At 43.4% G+C, this 18413-nt stretch overlaps 1 protein-coding gene and 1 pseudogene across 1 annotated transcript; one reads left to right on the top strand and one right to left on the bottom strand.

The window, feature by feature from the left end:
* Window positions 1-8825: 8825 nt before the first annotated feature.
* Window positions 8826-9157, bottom strand: LOC102856991 (annotated as a pseudogene).
* A 2756-nt stretch (window positions 9158-11913) lies between these two features.
* On the top strand, window positions 11914-17131 carry FABP1 (fatty acid binding protein 1, liver). The gene is made up of 4 exons (XM_006902009.1): window positions 11914-11980; window positions 13687-13859; window positions 14629-14721; window positions 17081-17131. The coding sequence occupies exons 1-4, from the start codon at window positions 11914-11916 to the stop codon at window positions 17129-17131; spliced, it is 384 nt and encodes a 127-aa protein (XP_006902071.1).
* The last annotated feature ends 1282 nt before the right edge of the window (window positions 17132-18413 follow it).

The following is an 18413-nucleotide window of genomic DNA, read 5'->3' on the forward strand; positions in this document are numbered from 1 at the left end:
GATCATGATGCCTCCAATTGGCTCAGTAGTGAGAATCTTTGTTTTCTTGATATTGACCTTCAATCCATATTGAAGGCTGCAGTCTTGGACCTTCTGCAGTGAGTACTTCAGGTCCTCCTCAGTTTCAGCAAGCAGGATTGTGTCATCTGCATAACAGAGATTGTTGATGAATCTTCCACCAATCCTGATGCCACATATCTCCTCATTCAGCCCAGCCTCCCAGATAATCTATTCTGTATATAGATTGAAAAGGTATGGAGGAGATCCAAGATGGCAGCGAAGGCAGAGACAGCATGGTGAGCTGCGGGAGCAGCAAACCACTTAAAGCAGGGCCACTATGGCCTTCCACAGACTTCGGCTTATTGATAATTGAACACTTAAACAGTTGATGACTGACCCTCAGTGAAGATTGAGGCTCAACAACAGGAATTCAAGGATTCCCAAGGAGAAATGGGTGAGTCTCATGGCTCCCAACGCCCCCCTGCAGAGCCCGTGCTGCGCTGAATAGCTGCTGCAGCTCCATGACACTTCCAAAACCTGAACGAATGGATTCGCTCACCCAGGATGGATGCTGGGCACTAGCCCTCCTCAAGACTGGTACAGTGAAGCCACCACACTGCCGCAAGGTGGACTTGGTCTGGAGAGACTTCTTGGAGCCAGGATGGCGGCTGTGGGGAAAGTGGGCACCCGCCGGCTGCCCGGACAAGAGGGGCCGCTCACCCTCCGAGCATCCGTGCTGCGGGCTGGGGAGGCACGCCCCCAACGGCTGCCCACGGTGGGAGTGCCGCGTGCCTCCCACGCTGGGGAGGGGGGGCGCACACCCCGCTGGCCGCCTGCATAGGAGGTGGGGGATGGGATGCATGCCCACCATCTGCAGGTTTCTGTTTCCTTGAACAGGCCAAAGAAGACGATTACCTATGCATTGGAAAGGCAAAAGAGGATGATTACGTATGCATTGGACAGGCCAAAGAGGACAATTTCCTATGGATTGCTGAAAGTCACTGTGAGTCTGATGACCTTAACAGTGGCAGCATGCACAAGAGGACCCACATCCTAAATGCACCACATATTTTGTTCTGTTGAATGCTTCTGCCAAAAGATGGTTAGACCTGGGGGGAGTCTGTTCACAATTCTCAGGTTCCCTTTATCATATATAATATGATAAAGGCAGTGACACCTACTTCAAAATATAGTATAACCACTTATGGGGGGATAAAAGTGGCAGTGCTGGAACTGGAAACACTATCCCTGACCACAGAGTCCTCAGTCAGGTGAGGGGACCAGACTGGAGTAGGGGCAATTGGAGTGGGAGTATACCAGCCAGCTCCTGGGGGTGTTGCCCTGCTCGGCATGGACTGCCCTTGGCCCCCGGCTCGGGGCGAGCCGTCACGGCCCTCAGGGTGAGCTCCTCAGTCCCCAGATTGTGCCATCTGACCCCTGGGTGGGGAAGGAGAAAAAAAAAAAAAAAAGAATGCCTAGAGTATCCAGAGAATGTCACCTAGGCCACCTTCTGCCACCCTCCCCCCAAGTAAACCTGAAAGCAACACCCTCAAAGCCCTTCTATTTGTAACTCACAAGTTTGTTCTCTCTAGGTTTGCTCCCTTTCCTATAGGTAACCTTAACTCTGAGTTTTACTCCAGAATTGAACCTGAACCCAGTGCCAGTGACAAAAGGAAATACAACTGACAGCTAAGGAAGCAAAGGAGGATGGAGCCTCTGGGTTCAACCAGCCATCCCCACTGGACCCACCTGGGAAAACACTTTGCAGTCCAGAGGGGAGCAAATGACAGGAAAATATCTTCTAACAGAGCAAGAAGGCAAGCAGCTGTAACCCAAGACCACCAGTAAGGTGATAAAGCATCCTCCCTTCCCCCCTTTACATCTATCCCCCTGTTCAGCATGAAGAAGCCAGAGAGTCAGCATACAATTCCCAAATCAATCAGACAGTTGATTTAATTACTATTGGAAAATGCTTGTCATTCCTCTGTAGCATCTGGTCCCCACTGGACCCTCATCATTTCCTTCACCTGCTCCCCCCACCGACCAAAGTGTGCAGCTCTGCATCTGCATCCTGGCTCATCCTCACTCTTCTGCCCCCAACCCTCACCTCCTTATACCCCCAATATGCTTTTCCAAATTAAAAAAAAAGGGAAAAAAAAAGAAAAGGTATGGAGATAGGACACATCCCTGGTATATACCCTTCCCAGTTTTGAACCATGCAGTGCTTCCTTGCTCTATTCTGACTACTGCCTCCTGGTCCAAGTATAGGTTTAGCATTAGCACGATCAAGTGTTCTGAGATTCCTATTCTTCTCTGAGTTAGCCACAATTTGTTGTGATCCACACAGTCAAAGGCCTTTGCATAGTCAATGAAACACAAATAGACATTCCTCTGGTACTCCCTGCTTTCAGCCAAGATACATCTAAATTTAGCTACGATATCCCTAGTACAACAACCCCTTCTAAGCCCAGCCTGCACTTCTGGCAGTTCTCTGTTGATGTGCTATTTCAGTCATTTTTGGATAATTTTTAACAGAATCTTGCTTGTATGTGATATTAATAATATTGTTCAATAATTTCCACAAGAGCAAATAATACCCAAGCCTATACACATCTATGATATAAAGTAATCAGCAACAAACGATTCATTCCTAAGTGATTTCTGAACTGACAGATAGGTGTTATATCACTAAAAGCAAACCATAAAGACAATGAAGTGTACAAATATGATGGCAGGTTACCCTTTTCAGACTCAAATTGAAGCTCATGATGGTGCTAAAGGATAGGATCCTGAATGGTGATACTGGCACAGACAGTGGTGGTTAAATACTAATCTTAACTGGATCTTTAGTACTTAGTACAGCTCTAAGCACATCCCCCAGTGTAGAGAGGACCAGCATGTGACACAGCAGATAACACATTCCCAGGACAACCTCTACTGCAGAAAGAGAGGGATTGTCAGGAGACACAGTTGATAACCTACCCCCAGTTTATTCTCCAGTGCAGAGAGTCAGAGGCTGCCAGGTGAAACAGCAGATAGACGACTCACAGGGAATCACTACAGTGCGGAGTGGAAGAGGCTGGCAGGTGACAAAGCAGATAACCCACCTCCAGCACATCCCCCACTACACAGCAGACAACCCATCCCTAGAATATCCTCAGTGCAGAGTGGGAAAGACTGTCAGTGTTAGAGGATGAGGAGCTTGCACGTGACACAACAGATAACCCACCACCTAGCAAAACTCCCAGGGCAGAAGGTAAGGAATTACCAGGCTGACAGATTATCAGTGGGGAGTTTAGTGTGCAGTGATTTTTGCAAGGAGCTCTGGTGGCTTTAGTCCAAAGGTTGTTGTATTATCAACACCAGAGTTTGTGACTCAGGCAGTTCAGATCAAACTGCTGCTTTAAAGGAGAAGGATAGGTAGCCTCCTCCTGTTATCATTTAGAGACTTAGAATCCTGGTGGAGTGTCACTATATGAGTCAGGTCTGACTCAACAGCAGTGAGTTTGAGTTTTTGAGTTTCAGCAATTTTGTTGAAATTGAGAATTTCTGGTGGCATAGTGCTATGCATGTTGTCCTGCTAACCAAAAGATCAGCAGTTTGAAAGCAGCAGCTGCTCCAAAGTCTCAGGAATCTGATGGAGAGTCCTCCTGAGTTTGAGTCAACTCAACAGCTGTGGGTTTGCTATAAACAGATGGGATTCCCCAAACAAGAGAAAATAGGTTGCTGTCTGAAATCCCCCTCCATCCACTTGCGTGCAGGCTGGACCAGCAGCCCTGAAGAGGAGACCACAGGGAAAGCACAAACAAGGGAATGTGACTAGCTCTGCAGACTTCAGCTTGTCCTTAGCTTGTGTGTGCACATCCTGTTCACTGCAATCCAGAATAGGGTGGCCCTTCACAGTTTCATATGCACATACAGGCTGAGTGTAGCAATTCAGCATTTCCACACTAAACCCAAACTCATGGCTATTGAGTTAATTCCAGCTCATAGTGACACTCCTTTGCAATCACTTGTTATGCATCAGAGAGTCAGACAATGACTAGGGAGGATAGAAGGAGAATTGACGCCTTTGAGCTGTGGTGCTGGAGAAGAGTATTGAATGTACCATGGACTGCCAAGAAAACAAACAGATTCATCCTAGAGAGGGTTAAATCAGGCTACTCCTTGGAGGCAAGGATTCTGGGGCTTCGTCTGACACACTTTGGACATGTTATAAGGAGAGACAGGTCTTTAGAGAGGGACATCATGCTGGGTAGAGTGGAGGGACAGCGCAGGAGGGGAAGACCCTCTATGAGGTGGATTGATTCAGTGACTGGGGTAATCGGGATGGGTGTGTCAGAGGCAATGCGATTGGCACAGGATAGAGCAGGGTTTAGGGCTGTTGTCCATAGGGTCGCTATGAGTCGCAAACGACTCGACAGCACATAACAACAACAACAGTGACACTCCATGAAGTTTCTGACACTGTAAATCTCTATGTGAAGAGATTGTCCACCTTATTCCTCATAGAAACTAGTGGATTAAAACCTTTCAGTTAACAGCCCAGTTCCCAATTCACTAAGCCACTAAGCTCCTTGATTTAGTGTTAAAGGTTGACTAAATAACCCTTATCTCTTCATTTCCTTTAATGAGTTGCTGGGATGCTGGGATCGTTGCCATAAGTACTTCAAATACCAGCAGGGTGACTCAGGTTTGAAAAATTTCAATGGAGCTTCTAGGCTAAAATAGACTTGGAAGAAGAGTCTAGAGATACATTTACAAAATGAACAATTAAAACTTTATGAATCACATAGAGTATTGTTCAGTTCACTTGTAGATACATTATCAGAATAGACTAACTGCTGGAGGAAAGTATCATATTTGGTGAAGTAGAAGGCCAACAAGGGCAAGGGAGACCTTTGCAGAAAGCAGTAGAGGTACCAAAGCCACAACAATGGACTGGAGTGTGGGGCAATCAGGAGAGTGAGTAACACAGGATGAGGCAACCATTCACTCTATTGAACACAAGGCTGCCATGAGTTGAAGTTCACTTGACAGCAGCTATATACCGGCTGTTCTTGGTGGTTTTTATTTGCTGAACAGATTGAGTACTTGCTAATGTATAAAGTACAGAGAATGCCAGGAGGAGGAGCACAATATAAGAGAACAAAAGAACAACTGCAGTAGGAATTGAAATATGTGCTCTACTCCAAGGGAAGGAGTAGTTACAACTCTCTCTGAGGGCATCAATGGAAGTTAGTGTAGAGGAGAGGACATGAAAGAGAAGAGAAGGCAGAGGACAGAGGAAAACCAACTTATATAACCAGGAAGGTGTGGTCACCTTGGATGAGTTCTGTTAGTCCTGAGACTGCCAGGCCTGCTAGAAGCTTAGATAATGAACATGGCAAGCACATTTCCCAAAAATTAGACCTTGTGGTGAAAAAAGTGCAAATGGTGATTGTTGTTTTTGTTATTGATGTTCAGGGTAGAACAGTCCCATATGGTTGTGAGCTTTCTTTAGAAGATTCTTACTTCTGAGTCTTCTCTGGGTGGTGGGGGTTTTTAAAAAAAAAAAATTAAATTTAAATTTATTATTAATTTCAGTAAAAATTTACAGAGACTTTGGATTTCCATTCATTCACTCTTGCACTTTTCTCCCCTCCTAACCCTCCTCCTTAGTACACTACCCTCTTGGAAAAGTAAAAGACAAATACAAACCCTCCCCCAGGTCCACTCCATCATGTAGCCTTCACTCTAGACTCCTGTCATGACAAAAATACCTAATCACAAAAAAAAACCCTAATCACATATCCTTTTTAAACAGTTTTCTCCCTCATCTGTTTCAATGCAGTATTGAACCCATCTTTCTCAGTCTCTTCCCAACCCCAAGGTCAGTCCTGTTTTACAACAGTGGCACCATGCAGTATTTGTCCTTTTGTGACTGAGATATTTCACTCAGCATAATGTCCTCCAGAGTCACCCATTTTGAATAATATTGCACGAGTTCCTTGTTTTTCAATGCAGCGTAGTATTCCATTGTGTGAATATACCACAGCTTCTCTATCCATTCGTTTGTTGATGGGCACTTGGGTTGTTTCCAACTCCTTGCTATTATGAACAAAGCTGTGATAAACATGGATGTGCATATATCTGCTTGGATATCAGTTATGGTCTCTTTGGGGTATATTCCAGTAGTTGAATTGCTGGGTCAAATGGTATCTCTATTTGCAACTTTTTGAGAAAGTGCCATACCGCCTTCCACAGTGGTTGCACCATTTTACATTCCCACCAGCAGTGAATAAGGGTTCCAGTTTCTCCACAACCTCACCAGCATTTGTTGCTTGCTGTTCTGTTAAATTTTGCTATTCTGACTGGGGTGAGATGATATCTCATAGTTTTTTTTTTATTTGCCTCTCTCTTAGAGCTAGGGATGTTTAACATTTCTTCATGTGTTAGTCATCTGAATGTCTTCGGTGAAGTGTCTGTTCATATCCTGTGCCCATTTTTCTATTGGATTATTTACCTTTATCTTGTTGTGGTGATCAAGTATTTTATAAATGCTGAATATAAGTCCATTATCTGATATGTCACTACCAAATACTTTTTCCCAGTTGGTGGCTTTTCTTTTTACCCTGTTGGAGAAGTTTTTGGATGTGCATCTCTGGGTGGTTTTGACATGCCAATTTTTCAGTGAGTAGAACTGCACTCAGAAACTGTAGATGTTCTTGCAGATTGCAATCACAGCCAGGACAAGCAAAACCAGGATATCCTCAGACCATACATAACCTGTGGTCTCTGGATTTGTGGGTACATCTGAAGGCATAGCAGGTCTCCAGCTTTGTTTTGGGGCAGTCTCCCTCATCATAGAGTGAAGGAGGGTTGGGGAGAAGGCTGCAAGAGAAGAGTCTAGCACTAAAATCTAGACAGAGAAGGGGGAAAAACATTGGGACAGGAGGGTGAGCTTCTTCAGAGGCACGGAATCTGGCTTTAGGGAAATGCGTACTATTTCTACATTGTGTTCCCTGACCAATAAGCATATCCTAAAGTCTCAGGAAACATTGCTGTGCCATCTTCTCAATTCTTTTGCCTGACCAGCAGAGGAGAGACCAGAGAGTGTGAAAGTCCAGGATCCCTAGATAGAACTCCAAATTCCTCATCCCTTCCTCCTAGACAGTGATGGGAACAAGCCAGTGGTTACCATTTTCTTTGTTTGCCTGCCTTGTCTTTGCATAATAAAATTTCTATCAATTTCCACAGACCTACTCTAAGTGATTTACACTTGACCTTCAGTATTTACTTTTAAAGGGAGATTATTTAGATATTGCTGTTATATGCTGTCTAGTCACCTGCGACTCATAGTAACCCTGTGTACAATAGCTCTGAACCCTGCTGTATCCTGAGCCAATCTCACCATCTCCGACACAACTACCCCATTACTCCAGTCACTGAGTTTCATTGAAACTGAGTTTCCTGCACTGTCCCTCCAACCTCCCAAGCTTAATGTTCCTCTCCAAGGATTGGTCCCTCCTTGCAAAATGCCTAAAATATGTCAGATGGAGTTTCAGAATCCTTGCCTCCTAGGAGATGCCTGGTTTCACCCTCTCCAGGACAAGCTTGTTTGTTCTTCTAGCAGTCCATAATATATTCAGTACTCTTCTCCAGCACCACAGCTCAAGGCATCAATTCTCCTTCTATCATTCTATCATAGTCATTTTCCAGCTTTGTAATGCATAGCATGTAGTTGTGAAGACCATGGCCTGGATCAGAAGCACCTTAGTCTCTAGACTGACGTGGTTGTTCTTCAGTACCCTGGAGAGATCCCTGACAGCAGACTTCCCCAATGCAATTCATCTTTTGATTTCCTGGCCGTTGGTACCAGGAGTGTTGATTATGGAGCCAAGCAAACAACAGCTGTCCATCATGATGCTGCTAATTGGCCCAGTGGTGAAAATTGTTTTCTTTTTTTAAATTTTTTTAATTTCAATAAACATTTACAGATTTTGGAATTCCATTCATTCATTGTTGCACTTTTCTCCCCGCCCACCCACCCCCACGCCCGAGAATTGTTTTCTTGATGTTAAGATTCAATCCATATTGAAGGCTGTAGTCCTTGACCCTCTGCAGGAAGCACTTCAGGTCCTCCTCAGTTTCAGCAAGCAGAGTTGTGTCATCTCTATAATGCAGATTGCTGATAGATCTTCCACCAATCTTGACCCCAGATTTCTCCTCACAGAGCCCAGACTCCAGAGTGATCTGTTCCACATATAGGTTGAAAAGGTATGGAAATATGATGCCCTGGCATACAATCTTTCTGAATTTAAACCATGCAGTGTTTCCTTGCTTTGTTCTGACGACTACCTCTTTTTTTTTTTTACAAGATCAAACCCCACATTTATTGTTCTGCAAGCTCCCCACCACACCCCGACGAGACCTCACCAAGGTCAACTGCCATCAGAGCCGCTTTCAGCGCGTATTTTCTTTTCCACTGTCATAATGAGGACAGGCTCACAGGCGACTCCTCAAACAGAAGCAATGATACCGTCATTTCAGAAGCTGCTGATGTAGAGAACATATCCACGTAAGTGGAGGCTTCGTCTTTAATTCAAGACAAACCGTGAACAATTGATGGATTTCTGAGAAAGTCAAGTAGAGTGTACTAGGAGGAATCCTGTTCCATTCCTGCATGATGGGGTGAGGAGTGAGGAAGGAGAAGGAAAGGGGACAGGATACTAACAGGCAAGTCTAGGAGTGCTCAGGCTCCACTTCCTTTCTGCTGGTGGTGGTTGGTGTTTTTTCTGGCAACTGCAGCAGCTTGATGGGGGGAGAAAGGGACCATCAGTCAATCACCTCTTTTTGAAGCCATATTTCTTGCGTTCATAGAAGAGATCAGTCTTGGAACTCCCCAAATTGACACTCTTTGGGCAACCATCTCGATCTTTCTCCTGGATGGTGCATTCCTTACAATAATAGGCATCAGAGACTCCAGGGCCTCCACAAATCACACAGCGCCCCTGGTAAAAGCCTTAATTACATTCATCACATATGCGCACCAGGGTGCAGGAACGCACATAGGAGTCACAGATCACACATTTGCCATCAAATTTTTCACATAATCTCCCAATGGCCACACCAGCTTGCTTGCGGCAAAAATCAAATCTGGATGGTGTTTAGCCATAGCTTTGACTCCGACGACTACCTCTTGGTCCAAATATAGGTTTCACATAAGCGCACAATCAAGTGTTCTGGGATTCCCATTCTTCTAACATTAGCTATAATATCCCTACGACCACAATCTCTTCTAAACCCAGCCTGCACTTCAGGCAGTTCTCTTTTGATGTGTTGTTCCAATTGTTTTTGGACAATTTTCAGAAAAATCTTGCTTGCATGTGATGTTAGTTCTATTGTTCTATAATGTCAACACTTTGCTGGGTGACCTTTCTTTGGAATGGGAACAAATATAGATCCCTTCCAGTCAGTTGGCCAGGTGGTTGTCTTCCAGATTTCTTGGCATAATTTGATGAGTGCACCCAGGGCAACATCTGTTTGTTGAAATATGCCAACTGAAATGCTGTCAATTCCTGGGCTCTTGTTTCTTGCCAATTCCTTCAGAGCAGCTTGAACTTCTTCCTTCATCACCACAGGCTCTTGGACGTTGTTTCATTAAATGTCCACTAATTCCGTTTGGTACGGTGATTCTGTATACTCCTTCCAACTTCTTTTAATGCTTCCTGAATCATTCACTATTCTGCCCATAGCATCCATAAGCATTGCAACTTGAGGTTTTAATTTGTTCTTCAATTTCTTCAGCTTAAGAAATGCTGAGCAAGTTTGGCCCCTTTGATTTTCTGACTCCAGTTCTTTGCACATTCCATTATAATACTTTGTTTTTGTCTTCCCGTGCTGTCCTTTGAAATCTTCTGTTTAGCTCCTTAATTTCTTGATTTCTCCCCTCGGCTTTGGCTTCTTGACATTCTAGTTTTGGTCTTTGGTCATCCATTTTTGTCTTTTCTTCCTCCTCTGACTTTGTAATGATATTTTCCTTCTTCATGGATGATATTCTTGATATCCCCCCATAGCTCATCTGGTCTTTGCTCATTGGTGTTCAAGACCTCAAACCTGTTCCTGAAATAGTTTTGAAATTCAAGTGGGATAGACTCAAGGCCAAATTTTGGTTCCTGTGAATTTGGTTTACTTTTTTTTCAACTTCAGCTTGAACTTGCATATGAGTAGTTGGTGGTATGTTTCACAATCAGCACCTGACCTAGTTTTCACACCTGATGTTGAACTTTTCCAGTAATTCTTCCCAAAGATGTAGTTGATCTGATTCCTATGCATACCATCAGGTGATATCCATGTGTACAGTCTGCGTTTATGTTTCTTATAATAAGTATTTGTAATAAATCGGTCATTGATTGTATAGAATTGCATTAATCTGTCTCTAGCATCATTTCTGTCACCAAGTTCATATTTTCCAGCTATCGATCCTTCTTCCCTGATTGCATCTATAAAAACAGGGAAAGGAAGTGGTCATCAAGTTCTAGAAATAAGGTAAGATTTTACACAGAAACAGCTGGAAGAGACTGTGCTAAGAAAAATAAGTCAATCACAACAGGGTTCTCTCCTACAGTGTCACACTCACATTGCTGTGGTGGTCGAAGGACTCACAGCTGACCTTCCAGTGGGTTTTCAGAGTCTATAAATCACATGAGAGGAGACTGTAAGTCTTTCCCCCGTGGAGCAGCTGGTGGACTTGAACTGTCTGCTTCTGTGTTGACAGCACAATTCCTTACCACTTTGCTTAGTAGAGCTTCCATGGGACATAAACTTCTAGTGGACGTAAGATCACAACTATAAAAAAGCCAGGGAAAGGTTTCTGCATAGATAGAATAATTCTTGAATGATTACCATGAATGAGAATGGAGGGAAAGAGAGTAGAGATTAATTAATAGATAAGTTTGGTGAAGGAAAAAGCAATATACAGTAAGAGGATGACATTGTAATTAATTGTTGTTGTTGTTGTTAAGTGCCATCGAGTCGTAGATGACTCATAGCGACCCTATGAACAAAAGACCTGAACATTTTTATAACTTTCATTGTTTCTCTAAGTTCATAGAGTTTCTGGAGGCAAGATATTTCAGAAGTGGTTGCCTGCTTCCAAGCTTGTTTTCATCTGGGAGCTTCACCAAACACTGTCCATCAAGGGTAACCATTATTATATTTGACACATCAGTGTCACAGCATTTAGCATCACAGCAACCATGAGTTACCTCTGTACAGCATATGGCCAGACCAGTGCTATGCCACTTAGAAGAATGTTTGACCAAAAACAATTAAAACCAGTCCTCAGGGATGTAGATTAAAATCACCCACATTTGGCTTGGTAGCATCATTTTCTGTCCACTAGGCCAACAGAGCTCTCTCTATGTTATTGTTGTTAAGTGCCATCAAGTTATTGTAATTAATTATATGAATCAATTATAATTAACAGTATAAAACATGTGAGTGGTAGAATGAAACACAGTATGATTTGTAAACTTTCATTCAAATTGAAAAAGAATTTAAAAAAGGTCTACGCAAGGGAAAAAGAAGACATGGTGACATTTTGTGGTTAAAGGAATTCTTTGATGTGTGTGTGCATGCAAATACTAACAAACAGGAGTCAGTAAAAGCAACAGGGCTTCAGATCTTTGCCCTTGACAGATACTCAGCAACATTTGCTGAAATACAGGAAAGCTCTGCTGTGACCTGCCTGTCAACTATCATTGACCATTGCTCTCAGGAGTTAATGTTTGAACCTGGCCATAAAGGAGTCATAGCCGCTGACCTGTAACCTATATTGGAAGGGGAAGAAGCCTCCTATAAAACTAGCCTCATGAACCGCCTAATCAGCAGAGCTTGCAGGCCAAGGTGAAGAAGGAGCTAGCTGCCACCATGAACTTCACGGGCAAGTACCAACTGCAGAGCCAGGAGAACTTTGAGGCCTTCATGAAGGCAGCCGGTGAGTCTTGGGTGGAATGCCATGGTGGTGGGTCCCCACCACAAGGTTCTGATCCCACAGGGATGAGAGGAGAGATTCAGGCCAGGCTCAGACCAGAGGATACTTGCTTAATGTGTGTGATCAGTAGCAGCTTATGTTAGTACTCACCTGAGGAAGTCGTCCTGTTAGCAAGTACAAAGAGCTCTGGACTCAAGGTTTGGTGAATGTCCAAGTCCTGTTTCTGCTAGTTCTGCTCCAGGTGGCTTCTTTGTTCATTTATTCTCCTAAGAACATCAACTGAAGGACCTTTGTAGACTAACATAGGCAGACTACTAGACATGTACCAGGGAGACAGACAATAAACCACTTCCCCAAAGGGATCGTAGTTTAGAAAAAGAGAAAATAAGTGCACTTAAGAGTGTCAGAGAGAGGAGGACCCTCAACAGGATGGATCAACACAATGACTGTAACAATGGGCTTGAGCATATCAGAGATGATAAGGATGGTGCACGCTAGTGCACAGTTCAAATCTATTGTTCACAGAATTGCTATGAGTTGTAGTAGACTTGACACCAACAGCCCTATGCCACATTCTGATCCTATGCCATGCACCATGTTAAGAACCTGATATGCAGTGTTTTATATTTAATGTTCATCAATACTTAATTAAGTACTACTATTTTCCCATTTTGTGATTAAGGCAACTGAGATATAGAAACTCTACACAGTTCTGACCAAGATCACTCAGAAAGGAGACTTTTGAGGAGGGATTTAAGCAGGCACTGAATCAAAATCCTGCTCTAATCTTATTATTGTTTGCCACAACCATGTCTGAAGTTGTGACACAGAAGATAAGACTAATACTTTGATGGCTGGGGCATTGTGGTGGTAAAGGAGAGCCTTGGGTTGAGCCTGGGAAGAAGAGTAAGAGTAAGTATGTAGCCTGAGTAGGAGGTACCTTTAAGGAATAGAGTCTTGTAAGCAAATAATACAGTGTGATCAGGGTAATACCCAAGGAAGAAGGCTGGGAACACAGCAAGGATAGAGAAAGAGAAAGCCCATCAAGTCACTGACGTGGGGTCCTCAATGTCAGGAAATCTACCACCACACTGTGTTCTGAATTACTTATGGGTGGGCCAGGCTGGTCACTCCCATTGGCATACAGCAACAGGCTGGGCTCTCTGTATAGTTGTATCTTAGGTCAAGGATAGCCTTGCCTCAAAAGCCTTCACTGAGGCTGTATCTGCCTGGGAGTAGGTCCAATTTGCACAACACAGTTCCTGCTTGTGCATGTGGTTCTATCATAATTATTAATAGTTCCTTCTTTCACTTTCAGGAGTGAGTCAATTTGTAAAGTAAGTTCTATGGTCACTTGAGGTCTGAAGGATGAACTATGTATACTTCAAAAGCACAGGTCCTGCATTAAAGAGAGGAGCGAAGAAGGAAAGTAAAAGAGAGTCAGATTTCTCAGAGGAGGAAGGAATTTTCAGGTCTGAGGAGGATCCTCTTTCTAGATTAACCAGAAACATAATAGGAAGGTCAGGCTAGGCCACTGACCTTTTCCCTTAGGGGCCAAAGCTCATGTGTCCCACAATATTCCAGGAAGTACCTTGTGACCTCTGAGGTGTCCCTCCTCTCCTCTCTTCATGACTTACTGCTTCTGTTGGCCACCGCCTCCTTACAACTCCCACCACCACCATCCCTGAACTTTCAATGGATTCCACCAGGTCTGCCTGATGACATTATCCAGAAGGGGAAGGATATCAAAAGTGTGTCAGAAATTGTGCAGAATGGAAAGCACTTCAAGCTCACCATCACCACTGGGACCAAAGTGATGCAGAATGAGTTCACCATTGGGGAGGAGTGTGAGCTGGAGACCATGACTGGGGAGAAGGTCAAGGTAGGACATGCTTCTCTCCTGTCCAGAATTTTCCCTAGAACCTGGTCCCCAAGGCTTTCTTCCTCAAGGCTCATACCTCACAAATCCCACTACACACACTCTGTCTCTGAACCCACTTTGGGAGTGACAGACCAAGAGATAAAGTCAACTAGCCATGTTACTTTCCCTGAAGACTATCCATCTGGTCCTCAAATTCAAGCACTCCCAGATGGACACAAGGGGAATCAGGCACAGAGAGGGGTTATTAATCCCCAGTTCTCCCACCCCCCAACTCTCTCTGCTAGTAAATTCTTCAAATCAGGGCCAAATGTGAGGCAAGCATGGGTCAAATCCAAGCCAAACACCATCTTTCAGCATATGGGGCTTTGCTGGAACTAGAGCTCTTGATAATGATGAGAAATTTCCTGCAGGGGGCGCAGGCAGGACTGGTACACCAGAGTTCCAGGCAGGAACTGTCTTATCTGTAAAATGAGAAAAATCCCCTTGCCAGATTCAAGTTGGGGAAGGGGAAGGGGCAAGAGACCATTTGCTTCATCTGCACTGGCTTCAGACGAACAATGAGAGCTGAGTGTGGGCCCAGGGAAAGAGAGGTGAGCGGGCAATGACAGTGAGGCCCAGGAGCTTGGACTCTTAGTCACTGGGATCCTCTCTCCTCCTCTCAGAGGCATGCCACAACACAGACTATACAGGACAGCCAATCTCATTAGCAAAGCCTTGACTTCCTTCCTAGGCCCTCTTCTTCATTTGTCAACTTTTCTGTTCCCTGCAGACAGTAGTCAATATGGAAGGTGATAACAAGCTGGTGGCAAACATCAAAGGCATGAAGTCAGTGACTGAACTCAACGGTGACACAATCATTAGTGTAAGTAAGGACTCTGAGTGTATGGTTTCCAGTACTTGAGAAGAAAGAGCAGGTGAAGGACCAAGAGCACCAAATGCAAGCACTGCCAGGTGGATACAAGGGTGGATCAGGCACAGGGAAAGGTTCCAAGTCTCTGGTTCTCACACCCCTAGCTCTGTCTGCTAGTAAAGTCTTCCAGTCAAGTCAACTATAACTCATAACGACCCTACGAGCCACAGATCTGAACCTTGCCCTATCCTGCACCGTCATCAGGATCTTTGTCATGATCAAGCCCATTGTTTTAACACTTTGAGAGTCTCCTTCTCTTACACTGACCATCTGCCTTTCCCAGCATGATGTCTGTATCCAAGGACTAGGTCCTCTTGAAAAAGTATCCAAAGCACGTTAAGACAAAGTTTCACTATCCTTGTCTCTAAGGAATGCTCTGGTTGTACTTGTTTCAAGACAGATTTCTTTATTCTTTTGGCAATCTGTGGGATATTCGGTACTCTTCCAACACCACAAGTTAAAGGCGTTGATTTTTCTTCTGTTATCATTATTTATTGCCCAGGTTTCAGATACATAGGAAACAATTGAAAATGCCATGACTTGTACCAGGGGGGCAGGAATTGAGCCCTCCTCTGAACTGTGATTCATGGGCATTGTTTTCCATTAACAGAGCAACCACACACAAAGGGCTCTGTTTGTCTAGAGATGGGCCCTGCCACTATTCTATGACATGGCCAAAGTCGTTACCTACAACCCTCTCCATTCTGCTTCAATATTAACCAACACACCATGGAAACTCCATTTGCTCTTCAAGCTGTAGGCATTTGATTAATGCCAGTGCTTACTTGGCATATTTAAAAAGGATCATATTCATGGCAATTTTACAAGCAATTGATGAGTCTCTGGATAGCACAAACAGTTAATTATTACTAATCAAAAGGTTAGTAATCCAGACCCATCTAGAGACCTCCCAAAAGAGGGCCTGACTGCTACTTCTGAAGGGTCACAGATGCTGTTTACTCTGCAATGAATGGCATTACTGAGTTAGAATCAGCTCGACATCAGTTCACTTCTTGTTTTACTTTTAAGAGTCTGGCACACTCTAGTTATTCAGTTGTCCTTGGATCAGCTGCCCACCACCTCTGTACTGATTTGAGATGAATTATACAGTGGTTTTTATAGTTATGTCCTCCTTGCTCTCTTTGCTACCAGATGTGCTTTGGAGATTAACAGACAATAAAACACAGCCCTCACAATAAAGTGAGGGCATGCTGTTCAAGCAGAAGAGAGAAAAATAATTACAGAAAGTGAAAGTCAATTGTGTAACAAGACAAGTGGACTCATGCACCAAGCCTATTCTAAGCAGGGCAGTGGACTCCTTTAACTATGACAACATGGCACATCATTACAGCAGCCCCGTTCAGAGATGACAGCCCTCAGTAATCCCAAAGTTGTTGTATCTAATACATCTGTACACATCACACTTTGGGAGAAAAATGACTTAGTGCAGTTCCAAAACTATGTTACAAGCTGAATATTTCCATGTATCTGGATCCTTGAATGGAGCTCTGGTGGCCTAGTGGTAAGCACTTGCACTGCCAACCCAAAGGCAAGTAGTTTTAATTTACTAGATGCTCCATAGAAGAAAAGTGAAAAGTCTCCTCTTGTGTAATTTACTCTCTCTGAAAACCCACTGGAGAGTAAGCTATGAGTGCATTCCCACCCTATAGCAATGAGTAAGTTTATATGCTTCCTGCTCAAAGCATGTTTGGTACATAAACTCATTGCTATCCAGTAGATTCTGCCTCATAACAACTCTACAGAACAGAGTAAAAGCGCTTATAGAGCTTCCAAGGCCATAAATCTCTTCAGATGCAGTTGAACCACTGTGTCACAAGGATTCTAGTTTGGAACCTACTAGATCCTAAATCTTAATACAGTAACTGCTAAAATGGGCCCTAGTGTGTCAGGAGGTGTGAGGATGGCATAGGATAGGACAGGGTTCAGATCTGTTGTTCACAGGGTTGTTATGGATTGTACTTGATTGATGGCAAGTATATATCAAGATGACAAGTTAATATCAATGAAACTGAAAAATTTGACTAGGCTAAATTGGATCGAATTGGAAAGCCTGGCTATAAGTCATTAATGTAAAATAATAACTCTGTAAGAGACCTTCCCGTGTAAGGAACTGTAGTGACAGTGACAGGACCCTAGGATTTTAGGAAAAAAATGAAACTCATCCTCCAGTCCTGCAGAAAATAAAAACCTTTGCATTGTTTCATTATATTAGTATGCCTGAGATGATTTTATAGAATTAACTTTAGCAACTGAAAGTCAAACACTTCATTATCTCTTTTCTTTATTTCAGATCATTACACTGGGTGACATTGTCTTCAAGAGAGTGAGCAAGAGAATTTAGACAAGTCTGCATCTCATATTCTTTTACTGTGTAAAAATAATATCATAAAATAAACTTTGTTTTAGAAACATATTTTTTCCTTTTGACGACTTTTTGTTGATATCAATGAATCACTGGTATCAATAAACACAACTCTATATTTGTAAACTTTGAAAAGTGACTTGTTCGGCCTGCCTGCTGCATGAGCAAGAAGCTGGGATTAAATGGGAGAAGAGGAGTGGGGCTGGTCTTGAAGGAGCTCCTGAGAGGCCAGGTAAAGGAAACAGCATCAAGAAACCCTCTCACCACTCAGAAGACATGTACACTGGTCCATAAGAGTCTCATTCCTATCCATATTTGGGTAGAGGACACTTTGGCGGACATCCCTCTCACATTCCACCACAAATGGAGGCAGAAGCAGAACATAGAAGGGAGAAGGATTTTTCTGAACACTTCATTTTGCCAGCTCTATGAGATGATCACACCCTACATCTAAAGAGCTACCAAGGTCTGGCATTTTCCAGCTTGTCTTTCAGCACCCAAAGTGTACTATGGCCACAGAAAGTTCTCAACAAAGAGGTCTTCATAAATGAATGACGAATTACCTATTTCTGTTGGTTTTGTGTACTGTAGAGTCAGAACCGACCCATAACTGACCCTCTGGTGGGGTTTCAGAGGCAGTTAATTGCATGGGAGGAGATTGCCCATTCTTCTATGGAGTAGCTGGTAGCTTGAACCACATGCCTTCAGGATCGTAGCATAGCTTCTTCTAGAAGCCACTGTTGAATATCCCTGCCTCTCTGCCTCTTATCGACAAACCTCCTCTATCCTGTTAGCAGTAATACTCCTTAACTAAAACATTTATTGTTAAAGACATTATAGAAGAATCTTAATTGTAAGGGAAGAAAATAAAAAAAACAGTCTTTTATATTTTTAAATGAAACTCAGACTTTATGGATTCACCATGAGACTGGTCATGAGACCTCAGAACAATTGCCTTAAGGTAATCTTTAAACTTTAAACCCTAAACCTTAATGTTTTCTTTGAACAACAACCAAACATGTTAGTGTCTTTTAATTAAAGACGCAAAACCTGCACGAGATTCGTTCCGGCCCGAGGGCCGCCTATCTACACACCGGATCTACAGGATGCTTCACCTTTGCTCAGGAAACATTACGACTAAATTTCAGAGACATTGATCCAAACATAGGAACTACCATCAGCTGATGTGTTTGGAATCACAGAAGCCATGGAAGCTTCATATACAAGTTATTAGATGGAGGGCTGGTCAAAGGGAGATAGA

This window comes from Elephantulus edwardii, unplaced genomic scaffold (genome assembly GCF_000299155.1).
Source record: "Elephantulus edwardii isolate Elephantulus edwardi_28Jun2011 unplaced genomic scaffold, EleEdw1.0 scaffold00357, whole genome shotgun sequence".
Taxonomy (NCBI): domain Eukaryota; kingdom Metazoa; phylum Chordata; class Mammalia; order Macroscelidea; family Macroscelididae; genus Elephantulus; species Elephantulus edwardii.